The 13,260-nt window shown below is 41.3% G+C and overlaps 1 protein-coding gene across 2 annotated transcripts in view; it reads right to left on the minus strand.

Moving 5' to 3' along the window:
• The window catches only part of LOC138173930 (coiled-coil domain-containing protein 85C-like), a 190,458-nt gene that overhangs the window by 57,024 nt on the left and 120,174 nt on the right, over positions 1-13,260 (minus strand). For both annotated transcript variants that reach the window (XM_069103992.1, XM_069103991.1), the window contains exon 2: positions 7,924-8,000. In XM_069103992.1, the coding sequence (XP_068960093.1) occupies positions 7,924-8,000 (77 nt within the window). The remainder of the gene's footprint in view (positions 1-7,923; positions 8,001-13,260) is intronic.

The raw sequence follows: 13,260 nt of genomic DNA on the forward strand, positions 1-13,260 counted from the left end.
AGAGAGAGAGAGAAAGAGAGAGAGAGAGACAGAGAGAGAGACAGAGAGAGAGAGAGAGAGAGAGAGAGAGAGAGAGAGAGAGAGAGAGACAGAGAGAGAGAGATATGGGGGTCTTCCTCAGGAATATACACAGGGCAATTTGGGTATTAGCAGTGTCCCCACTTCTAATGATTCACTAGGGAATAAAAGAGACGATGGACTCACAAACTACTGCCAGGGAAACATAAGCTCTAGCAGATCCCACAAAGCTACAAGGGTTTTTTCAGCATAAGTTCAGCCCAACAACACACCACATGTCCTAAGTTCAGAGAGCCGCAGAAAAAATGACCTTACAATCATGGTGTCATAGGTTAGAATCCTAGAACCAGAAGGAAGCTCAGAGTTTTGCTAGCATAATTGCTTCATTATACAAATAATAACAATAATTATAACAATAGCTACTGTTTGTCTAGCACTTCAAGTTTTATAAAGCACACCATCTATGTTATTTCATTTGATCCTCACCAATAACCCTGTTAAGTGGGTGTTGTTATTATTCCCATTTTTACAGATGGAACAACTGAGGATGGGAGAGGTTAAGTGATTTACTGAGGGTCACACAGCTAGTAAGTGTCTGAGTCAAGATTTGAACACAGATCTTTTTAATTCCAGGTTCAAGGCTCTTACCCTGTGTGTCACTTGGCTGCCTCTGGCAAGTTAAGTGACTTGCTCAGTGTCACATAAGTCATAATCATTAGTAGTAGCTGTGGGATTTGAATCCAGATCCTCGGACTCTAGAATCAGTGGTCTTTCATCCATAATATATTATTTTACCTCCCAAATCAGGGAACATCGCATTCCAGAGCTATGAGACTTGAAAATTAAATTCAAACCAATCAGTAAGTATTATGGACAACAGGACAATGCTTCCTCCAGAAAGAGATAAAAACGACAGATAAAACAATAGCCCTAACATGCATGCCCAGGACTTAAGTCTATTGGGGGGTACAGAGCACATATAAAAATAGCTATAATACAAAATAACACATCATGTGTGTTTCAAATGACTAATAGGCTAAAAGAACAAATCTAATACAATGAAGTTTGTTCTCAAATGGATCTGTGAATGTGATTATATATGTGATGTGGCCTCCAGTGACGCAGCTTGAAACCCTTCCTTGTCTACTGATCCTGCGTAACTTTTGCCCAGACCCTCCCATAATTTCTCTACAAGAGTCCATACACCATGCCAAGGACCCACTTCTATCTCTCCTGACATCTCAAGGTAACCATGGGGTGAATGAGTTGTCCACCAGCAATTTCTCCCTCTTGCAAGGTTAAAATATAAGCTTTTTTGAGACCTTAAGAAAGATGCTGACATACTATAAGCAGTATCCTCTCATAAAACAGAGGAAGCAATGAAGGGTAAAACCAGTTTAGTGATAGGTCCACCTAAGCAAAGTTAAGAAAACAGACATAAGAAAAATGGAAAACATCCGCAAAGATTTTCATAACAAATATTTTTGCCATCAAGGAGAGCAGAGCCACTTATACTTGGGCTATTAACATCACAGTCCCAGATGTTCTTAGAACTTAGCAAAACAAAGAGGGGAAAAAGAAGATGAACTACCGTGTTTCCCCGATAATAAGACCTATCCCGAAAATAAGCCCTCCCCTTACTGTGTAAGATTCCTCTAAAATAAGCCCTCCCCCGAAAATAAGCCCTATTGAGATGGCTACTGTAGTGAAGGTGATCCACTGCGCTACACGCTACATTACGGTACCCTCTGTATGAAATGCACGCCGCGCTCCGAGCTGCATCCAATCAGAGCTGCAGCAGTGAGCGCATCATCCTGTTCTTCCCCAGTGATTTGCTTATTGAATAAAGGTACATTTTTTTGTTCACATTTACCTGTTTATTAAAATTGCTGTCAATGTTCATTAAAATAAGCCCTCCCCTGAAAATAAGCCCTCTGGTGTTTTTCTGTCCAAAAAAATAATAAGACAGTGTCTTATTATCGGGGAAACACGGTAGGCCAAATGCTCATAGAGGAGCTCAGAGAGGGAGTGATAAAAAATAACAAAAGTGTAGGTGAAAAAAAACGCAAAACTTTGGACTTTATTAATTCCACACAAAGGAAACCAAGAAAGCATCAACAACTTCCAACTCATGAAATGAAGTTTAATAGAAATTATGTAAAGTCCTACACAAAGGAGTCCTTATGGCTAGACAACATTCCAATTGAAAACAAGCTGGAAATTTGGCTTAGAAGTTCACTGAGTAAAAAGTATAACATGGCAGTCAAAGAAAGAAAACTAATGAAGACCTTCACTTATATTAATATAAGCACATTATCCAAAGCATGGAAATGATAGTCCCACTGAACTCTGCCGAGGTCCCTACATCATTCCCTCCAGTTTTGAGAGTTACATTTGAAGAGCAACAATGTCACGCAGGAAGACTCATCTTCCCGAGTTCAAATCTGGCCTCAGACACTTACTAGCTATATGACCCTGGGCAAGTCACTTAACCCTGTCTGCCTCAGTTTCCTCATCTGTAAAATGAGCAGGAGAAGGAAATGGTAGAGTTTAGCTTGATTTTGGGTAAGCAGCATTTGGCTGGCTTGCCTAGTGGCTATCCCTATCTATCATTTAAGACTATTTGGGGGAATGAGCAGAGAAGAGAAGCTGGCTTACAAGCAAAGTCATGGACCTTAACCCACTGATAGGTTAGAGATTATCTTTAATGCGCCCCAGAGGCTTACTAGCTGTGTGACCTTGGGCAAGGACTAAAGCCCACTGAACGAGAATAGATGAGATAGTTCCCCAAGAGGAGGCTGTATGACCATTTGTCAAGAATGTCGCACAAGGGATTTCTGGTTAGATTTGAATCAGATTGTATGAGTTCTAACTCTGAGGTTTAATGATCTTAAGTAAATAAAATGAGTGTAAATTAATGAAGCTCGAGGGGGAAAGATCATGACCAAGTGGAGTGTTCAGGGAATGCTCTTTATAGAGGAGGTTATAATGAGCAGAATGGCTAAGATTTCAACAGAGGTGGGGGAGACAATGGAGACACAGAAAACAACAGGAGCAAAATGTCACATGTGTACAGAGAACAACAAGTTTGGGAACAGCAGAGATTTTTTGAAGGAGGTTAGTATAAGTCTAGAAAAGTAAGGCGATGCCAGCTTATGCAGGGCAATCAATCAGTGTCAGACCAAAAAAAAAAGCTTATATTACATAGGCAATAAAGGATATTGACCACAAAGTCATAAAACAGAATAGTCAAGCTAGAAGCCACTTTAAAATCACAGAATATCAGGGCGGCTAGAGCTAGTCCTGGAGTCAGGAAGACCTGAGTTCAAATCTGTCTTCAGAAACTTAACACTTACTAGCCGTGTGACCTTGGGCAAGTCACTTAACCCCAATTGCCCTGCCTTCCCCCCTCCAAAAAGGCAAACAAACAAAAAAAAAAAAACCTGGGAACTTTATAATAACAGAATATAAAATTTCAGGGCTGAATGGGGTTTTGGAATTATAGAAGGGTTACCAACATCAGACTTTGATCAAGATTATAGGATCCCAGATTGAAAACTGGAAAGCTCCTCAGGTCTTTTGTTTCGAATTCCTCATTTTACAGATGAAGAAACTGAAGACCAGAGAAGTTTAGTGACTTGGCCATGGTCACACAAAAAACTGGCTTCTGCAACAAAATGCCAGCCAAGTCAGTCAAATGTTATCCAATTTGAAACCTTACTTGTTTGTAATTTTAGGGGTCAACTAGTCCTAGCCTATCATTTTAAAGGAGAGAAAACAGACTGGAGCATTTCAAGAGACTTGTCCATCTAGTCAGATAGCAAACAGAATCAGAGAACCAGGACATGAACCTAGATCCCGACTCCTAAGCCAATACACTTTCTCATTTAACCTGCCCCTTAACACCCCTCCCCACCCCCACCCCAGGTCAAACTGAGGAATTAACGTTTTCATCAAAGAAAGGTAAGAGGAGCAGCTAGGTGGCACAGGGGATAGAGCACCATTCCTGGGGTCAGGAGGAACTGGGTTCAAATCTGGCTTTAGATACTTGACATTTACTACGGTAGCTGTGTGACCCTGGGCAAGTCACAACCCCAATTGCCTCACCCCCTCCCCCCCAAAAAAGAAGAATAAAAAAGGAAAGTGAGAGGGAATAAAAAACATTATTCTCTGAAATACTTTAAGGGTGGATGGGATGTGGGATTTTTCACAGGGAAATAGAAAGCAACTCCTCCATGAGGGCTTTTTTTCTCAGTGTGGCCTCTATTTAACACCAAAATAGTTTTAATTAAAAATACACTGGGGTGTTCACAGCCTAAATTACTGTATTGCCTTTTGTATTGTCTCTCTCATCTCTGCCTAAAAATTTCATCAACACAGCTGCTTCCTCCAAGTGATTCATCCCAAGACCCCATGCATGTTATTTTTCCGTCGAATTTTCTATGCCATCCCCCTGGGGAGACTGTAATTGATATTGGAGTCCATGTTGTAGTTATTCACTCCAGCTGACTCCCCCGCTGGGCTAATAAATGAAATAGCTATTGTACCCCAAAAGCTAAGCTTACAAAAGAGCAAGAGTTGCTTGTAATTTTCTCTCAAAATAAGAGAGAGGGCACACAGCCTGGCTCAGGGAATGGAGGCAGCGCTGAAAGCCAAGTGATGGGGAGAAGAGGCAAGAACTCTGCCCTGAGGCACCCGCTTCAGGCTCCCTTCACATAGCTCAGAATAGGCAATGTCAGAGGTGGAAGGTTCCAGGGAATCATAGAACACAGTCTTAAGGAGCCGGACTTGGAATCTCAAAGGACAGAATTTCAAGAGACGAGAGGGATCTTGCAAAGAACTACTCATTCATTCAGCCAAAAAGTATTTATTAAGCACCTACTGTGTACAGATAACTATGCCATGCTCTAGGGGAGATACAAAGCCTGGTTAAGAATTAGTTCCCGCCTCCATGGAGTCTTAGCAGCTTACAGTCTAGACCAGGCCTGCACAACCTGCGGAATGCCAAAGGATTTCAGATGGCCGGGGGAAAATGTAGAAGAAAACATCCTCTGCATTTTTCACAGCCCCTGAAATCCTTTGGCATCTAGACAATGGAATGGCAAGAGTTGAACAAAACCTGAGAATTGCAGAATCAAACAGTGAGAGAACTGGAAGGGACCTGGAGGTCATCCAGTTCAGGCTGTCATTTTACAATCAATTCCTTAAGCATTTATTAAGCACTTAACTGTGTCAGGAACTAAACGAAGAAAAAAAAAATTTTTTTAACCATTTCCTGCCCTTAATGAGCTTATGGTCTAATAGTAGAAATAAGATGTAAGTAAAAGCGAATATACAAGAAATTCATTAATACAACAAACATTTATTAAGCAACTACTACATACAAAAGGTTATGCTTAACACTGGGGAATAGTTCCTCCTGCCCTGAAGGAGCTTTCAGTTGAATAAGGAATATGACACTACAGAAATAATATATTCCAAAGGGGTAAAGGAAAGATTCAGAAAGGCTACTCTAAGAAAATCTCAAGAGGAAGAAACTATTTGGGACCAGGAAGAAGACAGGAAAGCTTCATGGAAAAGGCTGTACCTGGCCTTGAAATGAAAGGATTTCAACAGGCAGAGAAAAAGAGAAAACTAGCTCTTAATATATAAATGGTGACAGATACCATCTATGTATACAGCAAATAAAGAGGAAGGAGGTAATTGCTTTTTCAGACTTAGGAGATTTGCTATGTTATCCAGCTCAATTCTGTACCTCCATCTAAATGAATGGTATTAAGTTCTCTCCTTGACTTGCCTCTCTGCTCTTTCCAGAACTATTCCAGTGTATCAAACAAGCTACTCCATTCAATTGGCTCTGGGCATTTCCTGTGGCTGTACCCCAAGCCTGGAATGCTCTCCCTCCTCCACACGGACTACTGACCTCTCCAGCTTCCTTCAGATCCCACCTTCCACAGGAAGCCTTTACCAGCCTTCTAAATTCCTGTGCCTTCTCTCTAATTGTTTCCTATTTCTCCTGTGGAGCCTAATCCATGCTTTTGTATTCAGTAAGGCCCCTAGTAAATGTTTGCATTCATTTTTTCCCTCTATGCCTGGGGCCTGTCTTTGCCATCCAATGCCCCTCCTCTCCACACTCTATGCTACCCTCTGTGATCAGTACTTTCCAACACTCCAAACAGGCCAATTTCCTCGATGTCTTGTGGACATGCCACAAGGAAGTCCTTCTCTTTGCCACTGCTCCAATTGCCTGGAACAGAAATGGCCACCACTCTAATTCTCAGGCCTAGCCAGTCAGGCTGGCATCTCCTCTATAATGACTTTTCTGAATCTTGTGGGTGAAAATACTCTCTCTCTCTCTCTCTCTCTCTCTCTCCCCATTTTCTTAGATTAACCTTGTCTGGATCTCTCCTTTGTTCTACTTTGTATCACAATGGTTTTGTGTGTACGCTGTATCCCTCCTATCACACAGAAAGCTCCTTGATGAAATCTAGGTCATTTGTCATCTTTATAATCTCGGTACCAAGCACAGTATTTTGCACACAGATGCTTAGTAAATTGGCTGAATTAAATGCTTCTTCCATGAAGCCCTCCCTAACTAAAGCAATTTACCCAGATACAGTCCCTACTCTATATCTCACCATCTGCACCCTTTACTTCATCATTTCAGTTAGGAGCAAAAAAAAAGGAAAACTCTCAAAGAGTTTACATCCCAATGGGAGAAGACAACACATAAAAGGCAGCTGAAAGGGGGAGCTGAGGGATTGGGGGAGAGAATGTGGAGGTGCATGATGGAGAAAGAAGTGCATAGAATCAGGAGTGGAGCCCAGAGAGAAATAAGGGAGTGAGCATGGCTTGTCTGGACACTTTTCCATAAAATGAAGGTTCCAGGGAAACTAACCAATCAGAGGAAGAAGTCCCAGGGACAGAGTGACTGTCCAGGGTGAGGAGGCTGCTGGGTCATAGTGGAGAAAGAAGACAGGAAAGTCAGGGGCAGGGTCCAGAGAGGAATTTAGGAGCAAGAATCAAAAGTCTCTGAACATCAGAGTTAGAAAGCTGAATTTAAAGATCTCAAAGAGGAGAAAAAAAAAAAAACCAGAAAGACAGATGCACAAAGAGAGAGAAAAGGCAAGAGAGACAAAAAAGACAAAGCGAACATAAAGCAAAAATCTGGCTCCTTGCTCTTAAGGCTGGTGGAACAATTAATGAAAAGGCTTTGACTCTAAATATGCTACTTCCTCCTCAAGAGTCCTTTGCACACCTCCTGCTCCTGTACCATGATACTAGACAGAAAGCCTTAGGACCTGGCTCTTGTTCAATTTTGCTGCCTAACACCCTAGGTGACCTTTCCTTGTATCCCCAGCACTGAGCACAGTGTCTGCACAGAGAAGACACAGTAGGCACTTAATAAATGCTTCCTGATTTATTTGCTGATCTTGGACAGGTTGCATTACATCTCACAGACTCAATGTCCTTTTCAATATAAATGAGAGCATACCTCCCATGCCTCATTTTTGTGAGAATTAAACCAGATTTTTCTTTGAAAAGTATATAGCAGCACCATGGAAATAAATGTTGACTTTCTCTTTCACCTCCAAGCAAGGGTGGTGATCATGGGTAGAAGTAATTTGTCAGAGTGATGGAGGAAGGGAAGGAGGGAGGAAGGGAAGAAACAAGGAGGGAGGGGGGGGAAGAAGGGAGGGAGGAAGAAAAGAAAGGAAGGAGGGAGTTAGGGAGGAAGAAAATAAGGAAAGAAGGGAGGGAGGATGAAAAGGAAAGGAGGGAGGGAGGAAGGAAATAAAGGAAGGAGTGGGAAGAAGTCATGGGGATACTATATGGTACTGTTCATGGGAAAATATACATCAACATTCATGAACAGCATGGATGGATGGACAGCTCCAGTCATACCTGAGAGAGAAGTTTGTTGTCATCTTCCAGCAGTTTCACCTTCGTTTCCAACTGTCGGATGTAATTGCAAGAGGAGTCTTCAAAGACAAAAAGAGAGAAAGGGAGAAAACATGTTAACCTTTGGCTGTCCCATCCACAGAGAATTTCCACAAGGTATAACTAAGGTATGAGTATAAGAACTGAGAGAGCTGGTCCTGGCTGTGAAGAATGTTAGGCTTGTGACCTTGGCTGAGTCGGTTCCCCTCTCTAGGTATTTATATCTTCATTTGTCAAATGAGGATTATTTGCCCTTCCTACCTTGCAGGCATATTCTAGTGAAGTGAAAGGATGTTTTTTCAAGTATGCTATTTTTAAGTCCAAATTAAGAGAATATTGTCTTTACTGCCTAACTTACATACAAAGGAAACATGGTCACAAGAGTCAATAATGCTACTGAAATCCTGGTTGAGGCATTCATGCACCCCCCCTTAAGCTAAGCCTCCCCTATGAAGGCCTATATATAATAGAAAGAATCCTGGACTGAGAGCCAGGAGATAGGAGTCTGTAGTCCTGATGCTATCCATTCATGACTACGTGACTTGTGACAAATCATTTCACTTTTTTGCCCTTAGCTTCCAAAAGGTTAGACAAGATAGCTGATTTCTAGAGGCTCTTTAAACTCTGACATAGGAGTCTAAAGTCTACACTTCTAAAACCTGATCTATCTCTGGCATTCCATAATTGTAACCCTTCCCCCACTTCAAGCTCTGATATTCTCTGACATTCCCACCTCTTCTGCCTATGGCATTCTATGATTTGTGACTCTAGGGTTCCTTAGGCTCTGGTATTGTATTCCCTACTATTCTATGATCTTTCTCAACTCAAGTATTCTATGTTCTAAGATTCTAAGGTACCCTCCAAGTCTGATATTCTATGAATCAATGATTCTCAGATCTATGATCCAAGGCTAAAAAAAAGAAACTTGCACAAAGGAAATTTAAATCCATTCCCCATCAGACAGACAAGATTTTTTGAAGACTTCAAGTACTTTTTGCAATAAAATTCACAATAGTTCACTAAATGTTCACTTCCCACGTTCCATCCCACTGCTTTGTCTATATCCCAGTTCAGACCTGGCGAGTCAGGGGCAACATCTGCTGTATGACATTAATGTTATAAAGAGATAAAAATATTGCGGGGTTGGGGGGCATGAAGCAGAAAGATAGAGAAAGGGAGAAATGCATCCTTGGGAATGTCTCTCAAGGAGGAATAAGAGAGGAAGATGGGAGAAGGAAGATAAAGAAAGGAGAGAGAAATGAAGATAAGGAAGGGGGAAAGAGAGAAAAAAGGGAAAGAGAAAAATCAGATTAGAAGCCAACAAAAGAAGGAGAGAAGGAGGAAACTTGGGAGGAAGGGAGTAACAGAAAGAGAACATTCAGAACTTGAAGGAACCATCATAGAACACACATAATATTAAAACTAGCAGAGGGCTTAGAGCCCATCTCATCTGACCTCTTTACTGAGGACTAGGAGAAAGAGGAATGAGGAAAGAAGAGAGGGATAGAAAGGGAGAAGGAAGAGTGAGTAAAAAAGGAAGTGTCTCTCCTCCTGAAGCAGGTGAATTTCAGATAATTAGTTTCTAACTTTCTTCTCATATCAGTCCCCATTACCAGGGACTACAAAGAAAGTCCAGATTATTATGCTAGCTCCCCTAGAAACTCGAAAAAGCATCAAGGCTTGGCTTTGGACGATTCCTATGAAAAACTGGAAGATGCCAGAAAATAAAAACAAACAAACAAAAAAAAAGATACCATTCTTGCACAACTGATATATACCAAATGTATGAGCTAAAAAAATGAGGAAACAGTTCAAATTTCTATAATACTCCCACCAGAAGAGCTGTGAGGCACATAGAGAAAGAATGATTTTAGAGAAGAGGAAAAAAGCTCAGAGAGACTAACTGACTTGTCCATGGTCACTCAGCTAATAAATGTCAGAGGTAGAATTTGAAATTAATTCTTTCTGGTTCCAAGTTCAGTATGACACTTTCCAAGGAAACTTTAGGAAAGGAAGGCGCCTAAGAAGCCACTTAACCCAACTTTCTCCTTTTATGGACAAACCTCAGAAAAGGAAAGGGACCTGCCCAAGTTCAGGGAAGATCAAAGCATTTTAGAGATGGAAGGTACCCCAGAGATCATCTCTTCTAATCCCTGAAGTTTACAGATGAGGAAACTGAGATGCACAGAGGTAAAGTAATTTATCCAAGGCCACACACAGAGATGTAATATAAAGCTGGATAGGATCCTGGAGGTTACAGAAGCAGCAAATGGCAGAGTCAAAGATCAATCCCAGGTCCTCTGACGACAAATCTAGCATTCAAATTTATATATGCTCCCTATCTAGAAAGAAGAAAGATACAGAACACAAAGCACATATTCTTGCCTTTTTTTTTTTTTTTTTGGAAGACAACATAGTATAGTAAAAAAGCCAAGGAAAAGGAGTTAAGAGAGCTGGATGTGGGTCTTCATGCTGACCCTAAGGTATTATACACCTCAGGCAATTCCCCTTCTTAGCTTTAGTTTCCTCATTGGTAAAATGAGGGGCTTGGTCCTAGATGATTGGCCCCTGTGCTCTCTGACAATCCATGATTTTATGCAGTCCTCCTGGGAGTGATGGAGAATGGAAGAGGGAAATGGGACTGGGGGAGGGGAGGAAGATGGAAGAGAAAGAAGTGGGCCAAATGGGTAGCCTAGCAACTAAGTGTCCCAATGCGAATGACTGAGAATCTGCAACTTCACACAAACAGCTGACAAATCTCTGCTGGTTTTTCCCTTATCAGAAACCACATTCTCAGAATAGTTCTTTTTTGCCTTTCTGACCTTCATGCTATCAGTGTTTTACTTTTTTTTTTTTCTAAGCTGGATGAGGCACCTTTCCAAAGGCTTACTTATCCTCCCACCCACCCCTGCCCAGGGCAGCCCCACTACACTCCACACAACCAGTTGGGAGGAATGTGAATGACTCATGAATCTACTCCTAAGCACAGTTGGGGAATTAAATAAACAGGCCTCTCTCTTCCCTGACACCATATTCCTCTGGCCTCACCCTTGAGGAATGTGGCTGAGGAAGATTTTCCTTTCTCAGACACAAATTGGACAGATGCATTTAAGTATTACCCCTAGAAAGCAGAACTTTTCCAGGTACTCCAGGCCCCAGAAACCCCAAAGCCCTTAAAAATGGAGACTGTCCTACACCCCACCCTACCTCCTTTACAGTCTCAATCTAGTTCATTCTCAAGCTCCTACCACTCAAGTGCCATTTCCTTTAAATGACTTTTCCCTTCCACACACCCCTCTCCCAGCTGTTAATGCACCAGGCCCATTACTGTGTATTTTATATTTGTGTGTTAGTGCCCACTCACAAGAGATGATCATTAAAATTTCATTGGGAGCATTATTGTTTTGTTGATTGTCTAGACTTAAGCCATGGAGAAAATACTATTAATGCAGATTAAACTTAAAAGTGTGTCCTGGGAACATTTTTTTCCTTTAGTATTGGTTGTTAAACATTTACCAGCACGCCACTGAATATTTTTTATATATTCATCTTTTAGCATGTCATATTCCCTAGTAAAAAAATTTTTTGAGGACAGAGATTGCCTCATTTTTCCATTTTTATCCCCCACAGTGCTTGGTAGAAAGGAGACACTTAATTAATGCTTATGGGTCAATTAGCTGTCATTAACTCACTGTGGGATCTCATTGGGCCTCAGTTTCTTTATCCATAAAATGGAGTTCATAAGAACAGAAAAAGAAGCTATGTGAGACCATCAATCTCTGTTGCATACAACTTACTTTTAAAAAGTTTATAATAAATTCAACAAATTACCTTCAAAAAAAATAAATAAATAAAATGGAGTTCATAATCCTTGATTTGTTTTTGAAGAATTAAGATGGAAATTAGGTTTGGAACAGTCACGGAAGAGAAGGTAACTGAGTAAAGCACAGTACTGGTTTAAATCTACATATAACTATTCTTGTTTACTCTTTTCAGCAAAACCATCATTCACTCATTCTCCAATATTCTCAAAGCTGGTGTGATGTTTTACTCTTCCTTCTCTTTCATCTCTCATAGGGATAGGGATTTGTGCTGGATCTATGCGGCAGCCAGTGGTGCAGTAGTTAGTAGACTGGGCCTGGAATCAGGAAGATTGCAGATGTTTGCTAGCTGTGTGACCCATGATGCTCATTCCCTTCCTCTTCCCTTTATTGTCATAGGCAAGTTCCAGATGAGAAAACTCCCTCCAACAAGTCAGGTCAGCACCATCTCGGCCACTACAATCTCAGAGCACTGAAAGGTAAATGACTTGCCCAGTGACAGGAAGCTAGTATGTGGCAGAGGCATCCCTTGAATCTAGGTCATCTTCCTGGTTTCAAGGGCAGTTCTCTCTGGGCTGGAGTGCCCTGCCCCTCAATCAGTTTTTTGTTGTTCAGTCATTTTTGACTCTTCATGACTCCATTTGGAGTTCTCTTGACAAAGATAATAGAGTGGTTTGCCATTTCCTTCCTCCAGCCCATTTTACAGATGAGGAAACTGAGGCAAACAGGGTAAATGAGTTGCTTAGAATCACATAGCTAGTAGGTATCTGAGGACAGATTTGAACTCAGGTCTTCCTGATTCTAGGTCCAATGCTCTATCCACTAGCTGCCCCCCCCCCCCACTTCAATCAGTACTGAAATACTATTCACTTTTCATCTCTTGGATCTATTTCCTCCTCTCTATTCCCCATTCTGGTATAGGCCTTTATACCAACTACTTTGACTATTTACAACAGCCTCTTCTTTCCTTTATTCTCTCTTCCATGCATACTACTATTCACACCAATGCCAAACTAATATTCCTTACTTATAAATCTGCTCAAAACCCTACAAGGTTTCCTTGCTGGCATGCAATGCCCCCCACAATTCAGCACTGCTCTGTCTTAAGAGCTTTATTTCAACCTGTTTCTAACAAAAAAAGACAGCTCACTACCTCTGGTACTTGCCTGACATACACACAGCCTTCATGACCGTGGTCTTGCTGCCCCTTATTCTTCAAGCACCTGCACCCCACAACAACCTGTGCTTACCCATCCTTCAAGGCCCAACTCAAATACTATCTCCACTAGCAAGCCCTAATTCCTTTTACTCTTCTTGGTTCTTCTAATTTACAACATCATAGACAGTTACATATATATCTAATAGGCCTACTAGACTACATACTCCATGAGGGCAAGGAGTATTTCTCATCCAAAGTTTATACTTTTCTCTATACACACACACACACACACACACACACACACACACACACACACACACA

This window comes from Petaurus breviceps, unplaced genomic scaffold (genome assembly GCF_028583685.1).
Source record: "Petaurus breviceps papuanus isolate PSGF00001 unplaced genomic scaffold, PetGlider_PUasm1.0 67, whole genome shotgun sequence".
Taxonomy (NCBI): domain Eukaryota; kingdom Metazoa; phylum Chordata; class Mammalia; order Diprotodontia; family Petauridae; genus Petaurus; species Petaurus breviceps.